General features: G+C 37.8%; 1 protein-coding gene across 1 annotated transcript; it reads left to right on the forward strand.

The window, feature by feature from the left end:
- Positions 1–288: 288 nt before the first annotated feature.
- On the forward strand, positions 289–14,839 carry AMTN (amelotin). Its single transcript, XM_004766321.3, has 9 exons — positions 289–399; positions 504–572; positions 2,545–2,631; positions 5,220–5,285; positions 6,408–6,497; positions 10,357–10,392; positions 11,679–11,705; positions 13,606–13,870; positions 14,553–14,839. Exons 2-9 carry the CDS (start codon positions 519–521, stop codon positions 14,561–14,563), a joined length of 636 nt encoding a protein of 211 aa, XP_004766378.1. The 5' UTR covers positions 289–399; positions 504–518; the 3' UTR covers positions 14,564–14,839.
- The last annotated feature ends 474 nt before the right edge of the window (positions 14,840–15,313 follow it).

The following is a 15,313-nucleotide window of genomic DNA, read 5'->3' on the forward strand; positions in this document are numbered from 1 at the left end:
TTTGTATGCTCATAGAAACATGACAAAACAGGTACATCTGGGAAGTCATTTGGGAAAGAGGAGGTAAAAGAGGATTGTAATTTTTTTTTTTGTCTGCACTTTTCTTAATTGCACAAAGTATGTCTTCCTGAAATACCCTCTATTCAAATAGTAGACATTGGGTAATATGATGTCTACAGCTAATAACTCACCTAATGAAGTGTTGGGAAATGAAAGAAACCAAATGATTTCACAGAAGCCAAGTCCTGATTGGCCTCTCAGTTGCCAGCCTCCTGGAATTGAGTTTAAATTCCCCTACAAACTTACAACTCATCCAAGGGTAAAATTATCCACCACAGACACTGGAGCAATCAACAGGACTTTGAATATTATCACACCTTTTGCCAAGTGGAGAGAAAGGTAACGTTAATTGCTCCTATTTCAAATAGAGTTTTTTAAAAAATGTCTTCTCTGAACAGGGGGAAAAAATAGAGTGAAAGAGTGATACTATTTTGTTATTATAGGTATCCTTTTGAAACATGAAGACTATGATTCTGCTACTTTATCTTCTAGGGTCAACTCAGTCATTACCGGTAAGTGCAATATGTTTATTTTATTACCAAGCAGCCTCGGTAGCACCCTCTGCTTGTAGACCTAGCTTTCTCCCAGTACTCCATCAATACTGCTCTGTCCTGTGACCCATCCCCTCAGTTTTCTGTTTCTATTTTCCAACGCGAAAAATGACAAATTAACAAGGTGTCAGTGCACATTTCAACATACTTAGATTCTTAAAAAGCACCCACTCTAATGTAATAGAATTTCAATTATTTTGGCAGAACAGTGGGGTAGAAACCAGAAAATGTCTTACATTGTATCTACTTAAAACCGATAATTATTTCATTCTCCAAAACGAAGATTTTCTTGGCAACCAATTATTTTCTCATGACTAAAGAGGTAAACTACATTTCATGCTTCCTAATTGGAAGCATGAAACATGTAGACTTATAAAGCCTAAAAAGGTTACCAAATTGTGTGACTAGATAAACCCTAAAAAACTGATCAAAGTGTACAAAAGTGAGGGGATATTACAAAGTGGCCAACTTTTTTCCTTAGAACACTGAAAAATGTTCACATGTAACAGGTGTTTGAAAGAAAGGAGGAATAGTGTTTGAATATGTCCTCCAATTGTCCTCCAATATTTTATAGACATAGATGTGGGTGGTTTGCATCTCTAAGCAGACTTCCCTTTGGCCACCTGAGATGATATTTGACATACAGAAAAAATTAGGAGGAATTTTCTATGAAATAGAAGAACAAAAAGAGACCATTCTTAGTTGAACTCCCTTGACACATCTATAGTCACCCATACAATCAACAAATACTTAATGAAATCTCGACGTACCAGATACTGTGCTCGTGCTGAAAATACAATAGTGACCAGGGAAGAAAAAGACATGATCCCTTACGGTGTTTGCAAGGACTGTAGATACAAATAAAGACTTTTTAAAGAAACATTAATTTATAAATTATAACTATGATTAGTTCTATGAAGAGGAACAAGGTGATCTTATGGGAATAGGATAGAACCACTGTCCTTCTTATTTCGCTCCAAATACACTTATGTTCTCCTTTAAAGACGTTGTCTGCAAAAATTGATTTTAAAACAAAGCAAATTAGTAATTCTTTTGTAAAATATGACTTCTCACTTCAAAAAATTTACTCAATGGTTCCTCTAAATAAGGTGTCGTTAGTGTATTTAAATTGTGATACAATTTGTGAAAACTCAAGAAAAATAAAACTTTCCAGGTGCCCAGTCACCATTCAGGGTTGACGAAGGAGTGGTTTGCAGGTTAATGCAGACTACCAATAGCCAATGATGTGAGAGCAGCCAGAAAGTTAGTGGAGGAGGAGATTTGGGGTGTAACACTGATGTAGTAGTGATATTTATCAAATGAAAACTCAGGACACATGGACAAGGTATTTTTTATTATTTGTAAATGAATTTATTGAATTATGAAGGCATAAAAAACGAATCAATGATGATTAGTTAGCTAATATCGATGTCAAGGACAATTTCACCCCTAGAGGTCAGTTATTCTTAATACACTAAGAAAATACCCCGGCCAGGAAGGAGATTGAATTTCCATTACCGGAAATGACTTGTCAGGCACAAGGCAGAACTAGGAAGGTAAGTTATGGCAGTGTACCTTCAGGCATGGGGGAAAAGCAAAAGTTTACAGAGCTAAGGTGCAGTTGATGTATTCCATGTCCTGAAAAAGGAGGGAGGCAGTTACAGAAAAGAGAAAGAAGCCTAGGAACTCCTATCTGAGGTCCATGTGCCCAACGCCACCCTACATCCTTCCCCACACTACCCTCTGCTCTGGCATTTTTCCACTCTACAATTCATCTCCTGCCATACACGAAACATCCCAGGGAGTTAAATTCAGAAACACACAGAGCCTAAAGGCAGACATTTCTGCATTTGGGACATCTTGTTACATCTGGAAATAAATGGATACAAAACCTCAGACCCATCACTGCCTGATCTAATATTTGTTATTACAGACGCAGCTTAACCCTGTTTTGGGACTTCCTCCAACAAAACCGGCTCCACACCAGGCAACACTTCTAAACCAGCAGCAGCCAAATCAGGTGAGAGTCCTACACCGTGGGGAACATTTGCAGACCGACAAAGGAAGCATGGTAGGAATAGTGAATTTAAAATCAAGATTTACACACAGTCTCATGGCTGAACAAGAGAAAAAGACTTTCTCCTGGGAACAACAACCACCAAAAAGAACCAACACATTTTTTGAAAATTTTGAGCAGAAAAAGCGAAGCATCTTCATTCTTTTTCTTTTTGTCTCAATAAGAATTTGGTGTAGCAACCAACAGTAAAACCTGAAAAGCAAGAGCGACACCTAATGACAAAGCTTGGTCATCAATGCCCTTGCAATACTGGGACATAATTGTATGTGGTCTGTCTGCCAGAGCTGGCAGGGATTAAGATAGCTCTAGAAAACTAACCGGATTTCCTTGTAATTTTCTTAAATTCCATTGTTACCAATGAGCTAAGGTTGTAAAATTTGTTTATGTAAGAACTTTGGAAAACTGTATTATCTCTTGGCTACCCCTTCTTACAACTCCAACACCTGCTCTGCTCTAAAGGATCCCTCCTTACCTACATCTAGACTTTATGAAATAGTACAACCCCAAAGTCTAAAGTTCTCTCTTTTAGTTTGTGGACATTAGGGAGCACTCAAGACAGGACTCCATCCCATTCCTTAAGGAACCTGACTGAAGCTTATACAATTTGAGGTGGCTCAGTGGGTTAAGCTGCTGCGTTTGGCTCAGGTCATGATCTCAGGGTCCTAGGATCGAGTCCCTCATCGGGCTCTCTGCTCAGCAGAGAGCCTGCTTCCCTCTCTCTCTCTGCCGGCCTCTCCATCTACTTGTGATTTCTCTCTGTCAAATAAATAAATAAAATCTTAAAAAAAAAAAAAAGGGAAGACAGAATTAGATATGTAAAGTTAAGTACTAAAGTATATAATTTATCTTTATTTCATTTTATTTTAAATCAGTTGGTTACCATTTAATGCATTATTAGTTTCAGAGGTAGAGTTTAGTGACTCAGCAGTTGCATACAACAGCCGCTGCTCATCACCCCAAGTGCCGTCCTTTATGGCCGTCACCCAACGACCCCGTCCTCCTGATGAAGTTCTAGAACCTAGGTGGGGTTCGGTGGGCTGAGGTCCGGAGCTGATGACCAAGAAAGAATTCTTGAGACATCTTTGGTGCAAAATGGTGGTTTATTAAAGCACGGGGACAGGACCCGAGGGCAGGAAGAGCTGCTGCCCCGGGTTGTGAGAGAAGGCAGGTTCTGTACCCTGTGGTTGGGGAAAGGTGAAGGGAAGGAGGTTTCAACAGAGTTTTCATATGCTAAAGAGGGCCTACAGGGTGCCAGGATACCGGAGGCCTTGCCCTTGTGGCTTGATCAATGTCATCTTTAGGCCAGCCATTTACATCAAGATAGTTGGGAGAATTTTTGGTGGGATGTCATAATCTTGCTATCAATCGTCTTTGTTAGTGAGATTTAGGACATTTGTAAGCCAAGGGAGACTCCCGTCTTGCAGGATTGTGATCCCAGCAAGTTAACTATTTGCTTATTGTTCATGACAGTCAGGCTGCCTGAGGGATGCTACACATATGACTGAGGGGGAGCGGATGGAGAGGGGGTGCGAGGCGCCAGCTTTTGCTTTGTCTTCAGCCAGCCTCCTGCTCCCTTGTCACTCCCACACACCGCCCCTCCAGCAACCCTCAGCTTGTTTCTTAAACCCTCTTTGATTTCATCTTATTTTATTTTCCCCTCCCTTTCCCTGTGTTCATCTGTTTTGTTTTTTAAATTACACATAGGAGTGAAGCTATATGGTCTCTGTCTTTCTCTCATTTCATTTAACATAATACTCTCTAGTTCCATACATATTGTTACAAATGGTAAGATTTCAATTTTTGATGGCTGAGTAGTATTCATATATATGATATATATATATATGTAGTATTTAGTATCTATATATACTAAATTTAGTAGTATATATATGTAGTATTCATATATATATCATATATATATATATACATATAAATATAAATATATATATATGCGCCACATCTTCCTTATCCATTTTTCTGTTGATGGACATCTCTTTCCATACTTTGGCTATTGTGGACATTGTTACTATAAACATTCAGATGCACGTGCCCCATCGAATGACTATGTTTATATCTTTAGGGTAAATACCCAGTAGTGCAATTGCTGGGTCATAGGGTAGCTCTATTTTCAACTTTTTGAGGAACCTCCGTGCTGTTTTCCAGGGTGGCTGTACCATTTGCATTCCCACCAACAGTGTAAGAAAAATTCCCATTTCTCCACATCTTCACCAATATCTCTTGTTTCTAACTTGTTATTTTTAGCTCTTCTGACAGGTGTGAGGCGGTATTTCATTGTGAATAATTACTCTGAGATAAGAAATAAGAACCAATTACACATTTTTAAACTCAACACATTGCTAGGGTGACACTGGGGGCCACAGAAGGGGAGGCAAAGCTGGTGAGAGGCCCCAAATTTACTTCCATTTACCTTCATCCTAAATCCACCTGTATTGGGAGTATAGACACGAGGATATCTGACAGCATGGTGGAAACAGACAAGCTCTGGTCTCACATCAATTTCAACGCCCCTACAGGTACTCCCCTCTTTAAGTCTGATACCACTGACGCAGTTGTTCACACTGGGGTCAGATCTGCAGCTGGTAAGTACTCTTTTATATCATTTTAATATCCACTGTTAAATACAATACCTAATTTGAGTGTATCCGCAAATACACACACACACATGCACACACACACACTAGTATTGTAGATAAGTTGAAAGAGAACACAGAAAAGTCAGAGCATGAGGTGCTATTCAGTACATCATAAAAAGTTTTTCTTAGGGGCGCCTGTGTGGCTTAGTGGGTTAAAGCCTCTGCCTTCAGCTCAGGTCATGATCCCAGGGTCCTGGGATCCAGCCCCGCATGGGGCTCTCTGCTCAGCAGGGAGCCTGCTTCCTCCTCTCGCTAGCTGCCTGTCTCTCTGCCTCCTTGTGATCTCTGTCTGTCAAATAAAATAAATAAAATCTTTAAAAAAAAAAAAGTTTTTCTTAGCAGAAGTGCTTCTAAGGAAATGAATCGAATTCTCATGTCTTTAACTGCTTTAGTTCTTCTTACCTCTTCTTCTGGCTCCTCTGCACATTCTTCCAACATATTTTCCTCACTGTCCCTAAAATGTCCACACACCCACACAAAACCTATGACCACTATCATCACCCCATCAAGAGCAAACTCGAAGGGGTAAGAAAGATCTTCATTCTTCTCGTGGACTATCTGTATAATTTACTCTATTTGGGAAAAGAAACATAATAAATACCTTTCCTGGCTAAGGTGGTGAGATTTATGCATGATACTAGACTGTATTTAGACTAGATATTTCAATGTGACCCTCACCATTTTTATGGGGAGGCCTATGAAGAAATTAATTTCTTTATAAGAAAGCTATCAGAAAAATCTCCGGAACCATAGTTATTGTAGCCAAAAGTGGAAAATGAAAATAAAATCATCCAAGTAATCCTCAAGAGAATGGGTTCATATGGGAAATGTTAGTCCTGGACCTTATGGTCATACTAGTAGACTAAATAAGTCCCCGAACTTCATCTCCGCACCTAATTCCTAGTGCAATAGTATATCACGTACTATTTTGGGGTGTGCATAGTAAATGTAAATACTTGCATAGCAAATCCTCCCTTTAAGCATATTTTATGTTTAATAAATACATTTTAGTTTCTCGAATGTTCAACATGGAACAACACAATGACGATCTTGTTCTTTGCCCGACAGCTAAATCCTGCTGCAGGGATGCCACCTGGTCCCCAGACCCTCCCCCTGAGCCTGGGGGTACTGAACACACAACAGCAGCTGCAATCCCAAGTAAGTTCAAGACGGGAGTTCAGTTCAACACTGGGGAGCATTTTCTATCAAGTAGAAGCCTAAAAGGGAAGGAAAGAAATTTTTTTAAGGTTCTTAAAATTTCTTACACAGAGGGGCACCCAAATGGCTCCGTGGGTTGAGCATCAGACTCTTGTTTTCTGCTCAGGTCATGTTTTGGGGGTTCTGGGATGGACCCCTGCATCTGACTCCATGCTCAGAGGGGAGTCTGCTGGGGGATCTCTCTCTCCCTTTCCCTCTGCCACTCCCCCTTCTCTCTCTCTCTCTCAAATAAATAAATAAATCTTAGAAAAAGGTTTTGCCCAGAAATTTACAGAGGAATGTTCAGCTGAACATAGAACATCTTTCGTAATTTAGTCCTTGATGAAAATTCACGGAGAAAACAGCGTGCCACCTCATAACTTCCCTAAAATACGTTTGTAACAGGTAACGGGAAAATGTGAGGTGCTGGGGAAAATTAAAAGGTAAAGAATATAAGGAGGGAAATCGAGAGGCAGCAGGAATCTTTTCTACCTTGCTGTTTTCTATAAAAGACTTTCTGGGTGGCCAGAATCATCCCAAAGAAACAATTGAGAGATGGATAAAGTTTATTTCCAGCAAACCTAATCTCCTTTTCTATGCTCTGGATTCGTGCCTCCTCTCAGTTCCCCAGCAAGTCTCTAGTTCCTTCTCCCCTCCCATCATCACTTGCTTTCCAGAAAAACCCTGAAAAACCCTCTCCCTTTAGGATTTTAATGAAATGCATATAGCATCACTCCTATCATAAGTGTTGCCTCTTAACTACAGACAAAGCCCAAGTTTCAGCATTGAAGCTTCTCTAAATAGCTTAATGGCTCGGAGAAAAACACAATGATCTCTTTAGAACTAGACTAAGTTGTTTGTAGATCACTTATTCTAATGCATGAACTCAGCCCCTATCATTCCCACAAAATGATCTAATTTTTTTAGAAGCTATTTCTGTATTACGTGTACTGTGTGTTAATTATAGAAAATTAAGAAAATGTAGAAAAGCAAAAAGAAAAATAAAATTCACCCATAACCCTACCAGCCAGCACTAAACATGGTCAGCATTCTAGGGTATGTCCTTACAGTCCTTTTGCTACACATGTAAGTATATTTTTTAAACGAAATATGATCTTACTATGTCTAATGTCCTATAATCTAATTTTTTCACTTAATGTATTTTGAATGGTCTTTGTACTTTGAAATATTCACTTACAAAATTGTTTTTATTGATTGCTTAGTATTCCACCATGTTGCAAAAATTGGGGTTTTTTCATCAAAATTTTTGCTTCTGTAAATAATATTACAGTGAACATCCTTCAAATAAGTCTTTGAGCATATCAATGATTATTTCCTTAGGACCAGTTCTTAGAAACAGTATTTGTGGGTCCAAAGACATACAAAATTATAAGATTTTAAAAACACATTTCAAAATTATGAAACATGAATACAGCAATGAATGAATACATTCTTACCATCATCCTACCACAAAGGAAACCTCCAGGTCTTCATAAGAGTAAGCTTGCATTAATTAGTAATTATAATCAAAGCTGAGTTTAATTGACAAACAATTTGAAGCTGCTCAATTTAAATCCTATATCATACGTAACTAATGCTTTTCTCTGCGCTTTCATTTGTCCAAAATAACAACACAAGAAACTCTCCACTGCTTCATTTATTTCATAGTTGGGAAATCCTGTGATGTAACTAATTTTTACATTTTTAAAAAAATATTGAGATGTATACTTACTTGTCTATCAACCAGTGCTTATTTCTTAAGAGATATATTAGAGCCTTTACTCTAAGTATTTGTTGCTTATTTAGATCTTAATAATAAAAGTAATCCTCTGAAAAAGACTAGAGATACAGGCAAATAAAATGCGACTCTTTAACACATGATCCTGAATAATCCACATGCTACCTCCCCAGGTTCAGCTTCAGTTGTTGCCCTGCTCTAACCTTGAAGCCCAGTTTAGTACATTTCATATTCACCGAAGACTACCCACTGGCGGGGCGCCTGGGTGGCTCAGTGGGTTAAGCATCTGTCTGTGGCTCAGGTCATGATCCCAGAGTCCTGGGTTCCCCACTTCAAGCTCCCTGCTCATTGAGGAGTCTGCTTCTCCCTCAACATCTCACCCCACTCATACTCCCTCTCTCTCACTCTCCTTCACCCTCAAATAAATAGATAAAAATCTTAAAAAAAAAAAAAAAAGAAAAGAATATCCACTGGAGTCCAAGGCATTAGTAGGCACTGCAGATGTCACTGAGGTAGAGCAGAGAGAGTCTGGTATTAGTGTGCACTAACGTCAATCAGTCCCCATTCTCAGTAGGGATTCTTCAGTCTCTCCAGCATATGCCAGCACCTCCTCGGCCTCCTGTGCAGTCCCAGCCCTCCAATCCTGTGTCTCCCTATGCAGAGTGGCCTACATCCTTGTCAGAAACCTGGGCACCCGTCCACAGCTCTCACTTATCAAAGCAAGGCCAATGTGGTTAAGGGTAAACTCTAGAACGACAAAACTCTGGTCAAATCCCAGCTCTCTAGTTACTGTGTGTGGTCAAGTGACTCACCACTCCGTGGCTCATTTCCTCCTGAATGTGTTTCCTTGTTTCCCTAGAGGTAGAATCTACCTCTAGGGTTGTTCCAAGGATTAAATGAGCAAATAAACATAAAACACTTAAAACAGTACGTACCACACAGTAAACACTCAGCGTTAGCTATTTTTACTTTAAACGATATCTCTACCAAAAACTAATAAAAAATTTTTCTCCTTATTGTTGTATCGGTGAGCAACTAAATTATCTTTTATCCCACTTTTTATTGATACATTTGTGGTTTCCTATTTGTATCTTTTTGTTCCTTTGAAATGGGCTTTAAAGAACAAATCTCAATTATGGTTTTTTCCAAATCCTCTGTGCCCCTTCCCTTCAACCGACTTTCCAGTCACCATTCTGAAGACTGGTTGGCTTTTTTTATTGTCAGTAGCCAAAGATCTGATGGACTGCTTTGTTCTTAAATGTATATACTTAAATGTATGTACTTTTGGCATTCTGGGTATTACTGAACAAACTGTCCTGGGAAATAACAAAACTAAGAGTCTGTTTCTTAAGACTTTCACATCTTTTGCATTGGTTAGTGTTAGAATTCCCATTTAGATGACTTTCATGGCACTAGGAGAATTTCTATTGAAATAAAAATAAACTTTAAAACACGAGTTCACTTGGACAAACTCTAAGTTAGTTCTTCGAGTACTACAGCATGCCAACACCTCACCCAAGCCTTTTCAACTAAAACTTCGTAACATTTAAGTGGTTCTCAGTGACCAGTAAACTATTTCTCATTTAGTTCTAAGAACTCTGCCAGTATCAAGATGATAGACTATCATCCATAATTTTCCACCAGTTCTCTATTTTAGCAGCAAAATATCCAAGTAATCATTATGAAACTAAAGATATATGCTTCGATAAATCTTTGTATTTTAAAAATCCATTTTTAACATGTCTTCTACTGTCATTATTACTTGTAATGAATTTCAGTTTGGAGGTAGCTTGAGACCAAAATTATTTTTTGCCCATCCTATTCCGTAACTTCTACCTCCTGAATGTGTTTCCTTGTACTAGTTTCTAAATCTCTCTGGGTCTAAACCTCCTTTTTACAAATTGGTTGAGTTCCAATTCCCAAGCAACTCTGTGGGTTTCTATCTATGACTATAGCTGATACATTGGTGACAAATACTTCTTCAATGAATATCGCATACTTTTAAGAAAACCTCAGTATCTGTGTCGTCTGCTAGAACTTACCTTTGGATATATTTTAATTGAATTTTTCACTCTTTTTCAGATGTTACCAGTTATTGTAGCACACCTTGGAGCCCATGTAAGATTATTTTGTGATGTGATTTTTATTTTAAATCATCTTAGTGTGAAATATGTCATCCTCCCTCAATTTACCAGATAATTGCCAAGTTTTCTATTTACTTTGCATTGTGTGAACTCATAATAATGAGCTAGCCCTTACTGAACATTTACTAAGCACCAGGCACTATTCTAGGTATTTTATTATTTGTTACATATTATCTCTGTATTCAAAACAACTTTTGAAGATAATATTTTTATTTCTACTTTGAAGGTGAGTAGGTGGAGATAGAGTTATTCAGTTACAATCACAGTTAGTAAATGTCACGGGTAAACCAGTCAGTCCTTCAAAGCATACAGATAATAAAAAAATAAGTTAATGGGACTGATCTAATGATTGATGATTTGGGGGATTTCTTTTTTAACCTCAAATCTATTTATTAACTATGTATCTTTTCCCTAAAAATGATACAAACATTTTCCTCTCTCTCTATTTGCTTTTATGAAAGGTAATACTTGAGATCATTGACAAAATTGCCAAGGGTCAAGATCATATATGACCTGCATCGGATGGTAGCTTTTACTTCTGAAAGCAGAGTCAGATATAAAGTTCATATCAATTCTTAATTTCACAGCTGGGAACACATCTCGGTGAAATAATCTGAAATACAGCAAAGGTCTATATACGAATACATCTCTCAACATAATATCTGTAGTAGAGAAAAAAAATCCAGTGCCACTTAAATTTAAACAAAAGGAAAATGATTGAGCAGGTTGTGCAAAAGTAAAAGCAAATATTTTGAGAACATTCAAATAGTACTTGAATTTGTAATTGCTACCGTTAAATGATTGTGGGTATATTATTAAAAGAAAAACTAAGACCCAAATTATATGACCTATATAAGTTGTATAAATAGCTTCCATTATGTAAAAAAAAAAAAAAAGTGTGACAAACATCCGGAGGAAAATCCATCAAACTCTGTAAGATGGGATGGTACTTTTTCTTTGTTGCTTTCTGTATTTTCCAAGTTCCCTCCAATGTGTATGTATTACTTAACAATAGAAAAGTGTATAACTTTTAAAGACAGAAGATTTCACATCACTCAGATATTAGGTATTAGCAGTCCAATATCATATGCTGACCTGAATTATGAGAAACAGTCATAAGGCAATTAAAAAATTGTCAAAAAATTGAAAATGTCCCTTTACAAATTTTACAAGTATTTTAAGTTTTTAAATTATGTTATACATATCTTGCTTCAAAAATATTAAAATTTGTCTAATAACTTGTGTATTTTTTCCTTTTAGGGTGCTATCATAAGCTCAGAAGAATTGGTAAAAAAAAAAAATTAATTACTGGCATTTCAAATTCTTCTCACTGAAATCACAGTCTTGCTTTCTGTTCCCGCACAATTTCTTTTGGGCACAACCCCTAAACCTGATGCCTACTATAAACTGAACCTTTTTTATAGATCTTTGCATTAAGATACCTTTGTCTAGCTGAGGATTTCACTCTCCTTCTACAGCTACTTTTCCATTAATTTGACTTAGCCCTTTTTCCTATATATTGATATTAAATTCAGTTCTATCCAGAAATTCAATGCATATTTTTAACTGTTCATGATTAAAATCTAGGATTATAAGTTATTAAAAAGCATACAATGTAGAATAATATACATTGGTATTTATTGCAGGAAAGATTAATTTTCTTGGCTTAATTTTTTTTATTTTTATAGGAAAATATGTTCTTTTGCGAGCATCCTATAGTGATGGATGAGCTTTTCCTGCACACATGAATAACTAGAGGGCTGAACTAAATAAGACTCATCTTACCATTATCAGATACTTCTATACATTGTCCCATAAGTCATTTTTAGGAAAAAAAAATGACTTGAATTACTGTGGTAGCTAAACATGACAATGAAGTTAAGAGTCAAGGCAATATCTGGGAAGACAGATTTGTTTTTAAATCTTTCTATTGTGAAAAAGGTAGAGATTTGCTAGATTGTTCACAAATAAAATCAAGCAATGGGATTGTTTTGCAACAATGGTACATGAATGCCCACATCTACCACTTATTTAGCCAATTTTGTGTAACAGGCACCTTGGTAGATCTTTTATATACATTGCCTTTAATCCTCACCAAATTACAAACTACAGATTTTTTTTTTTTTAAGTAAACTATGCCCAATGTGGGGCTTGAACTCATGACTTCAAGATGAAGAGTTGCATGCTCTACAATCTGAATCTGCCAGACACCCCACAAACCACAGATTTTTAACCCAAATTTATAAATAATAGAACTGAGGCTCAGAGAACTTAAGCTACTTAGGTCCCAAGGTCAAGAAATAGTAGATTCAGATCAAAAGTCATTTTTCTATCTGCTGTACCAGTGGTTCTCAAACTTTTTTTTTAATTTTATTTTATTTTTTCAGTTTTCCAAGATTCATTGTTTATGCACCACACCCAGAGCTCCATGCAATACGTGCCCTCCTTAATAACCATCGAATTTTTTTTTAAGTAAAACCCATAGTAACAGTTATTTTTCATGCAGCTAACACATACACACACACACACACACACTTCATGAAATAGTATTTACCCTTACCACATAGAATACACCCAGTAATTTATAGTTTATTTTTTGTGTCTTATTTTTTAATGATGGGCATTACCACCTTCTTTATTTCAAATCTATAAATGCCCTGACCCCCTGCTTGAAAACATCTATATTCCAACTTGTCTCTCTCTGGCATAAGTCTAATTCTGGCTATAGTACCTGGTAATCCAAGACAGTGTTTCTCAAATTTTAATCTTGGACCACCAAATCGAGACAACTCAGGGTACTGATAAAAAAAAATGCAGATATCTGGGGCCCCTGGGTGGCTCAGTGGGTTTAAGCCTCTGCCTTCAGCTCAGGTCATGATCTCAGGGTCCTGGGATCGAGCCCCACATCGGGGTCTCATTATTCCTTCTCCCATGATTGTGACTTACCCTTTCTGAGAGAAATAAAATACAGCATCGAATTGTAGTCATGAAACCAGCATCAGGCTTGCTCAGGAGAGAGAGGCATTTCTTCTGAAAAATGCCCAATCTTTATTATTTTTCCTCAGACTATCCTTTCCATCGTACCATTCCTGTCCCAACTTGCTGCCCTCAAAAAAGAAAAGGCTAGTTGACCAGCATTAAAACGTGTGTTTTTTACTTTGTTTGCCTTTTCTTTTCCTCCTTCCAGCCGGTGGCCCCAAAAATCTTCACAGGACTCCTTTTTCAGCCACTGTTCCCAGGATCCATCCTGCCTACCAGTCCAGCTAATCCAGATGCCCAGAATGGAATCCTTCCTGCAGGGCAAGCCGGAGTGAACCCTGCCATCCAGGGAACTGCAGAGGGCTTTTCCACAACTCCCAGCGACATAGACGATGACTTTGGAGTGACCGCTCCTGCAGGCATCCAAAAGGGCATGCACACCACCCAGGAAACCACCACTGGGTCTCCAAATGGTAAATTCTTTGAGCCAGGAAAATACCTCAGGAAGGTCACCCACAGCGTGGAAACAGTTCTTTGTCTTGCTTTGCCCAATACAGATCCTAATAAAATCAAGGATTTCCTTTACTTAACACTCAACAATTGATTCCTGCGATGTGAGGGAATATTTTTTTACTGGGCCACCAATCCTACTGTACCAACCCAGAAAGGAGACAATTGCTGGCATAACATATTTTCTGTCTTAGGTTGGATCGAGACGTCTTTGAAAAAGGACTGTTCTCTTCTTTCCTCATCTTCTTCTGACTCCCAAACATATGCAAACCCACAGCAGATACAGTTAATCAATCATTATATTCTTGTCCAGTCACTGATCATGGATGAGCCTAAACCTTCTTAACACAGTGTTGCAAGCAGCCACTGGTCGTAGATGGGAGTTAGCACAGTAGGGGAACACATGTGCCATTCTCTTGAGATGGGACTTAAGAAATGTTACAAAACTAAGCTCCTTAAGCACCAAAAAGCAGAGATAATCATTTAACATGCAGGGATGTCTAGAATCAAATGTCCTTGGAAATAACAAAAGAATGATTAGATGTTGATATTCTTGCTCTTAGGAAAGAAATTTGGACTCAAGTAAAAATGTTTAAATCCAATATACTTTTACCTGCTTTTAAAAAATGTTATATTTTATTCCAGGAATTCAGTAAGCTGTTTCAAGTTTCTTCAACTAAGCCTCCTCACATGTGGTGATACATGAGAATCTTCCTCACTGATCATATCATGGAAAAGACGGAGACACACTAGAGAGTATGAGAAGAAACTCTTAGTTTACCTAACGTTCTTGAAAGTTCAGAAAACATACTCTTCCTAGAGATGAACGACTTCTGAAAAAAATAATTAAAAGGATAAATTTACCTTTGAAATGTAACATTATGCCACTTTGGACCTGGAAGATAGACATATTAAACATATTTTGAAACTGACCCTTTCTCTTCTTTGGGGATAGAACGGCAGACCCTTGCAGAAATGACATTCCCCAAAGACACTTAGATCCTGCTGCAGACAGAGGACCTACTCTGGAGTAGGGAGCAGGTCAGTCATGGAGTGGATATTCAGCAATGTACGGAGAATTTCTGATTTCTTCAAAACAAACAAATTATCCACTCCCTCACATAAACTTTAATTTTCTATAAGCACATCTAAGACAGGAAGTAGAAACAAGGAATTATAAATCATACGGCCTGGCCTCAGGTGGCTTATATACAGAATTGGTGATTTGGGCATGTAATGCTTGATTTGGGTATATCTAAAACTGAGAAATGACGTGAAATAAACACAAAGGTGATTCTCTTGCTCCATGTATCTAAAAAGTAGAATTTAATCTTATTTAAGTTTATCACTCAGACAGTTGCAGTTCACTCAGAGTGGGAGGGAGTGGAAGGGACTGACACAACTCT

The sequence above is a fragment of the Mustela putorius genome, unplaced genomic scaffold (assembly GCF_011764305.1).
Source record: "Mustela putorius furo isolate JIRA1106 unplaced genomic scaffold, ASM1176430v1.1 tig00000430_pilon_pilon_pilon, whole genome shotgun sequence".
Classification (NCBI taxonomy): Eukaryota; Metazoa; Chordata; class Mammalia; order Carnivora; family Mustelidae; genus Mustela; species Mustela putorius.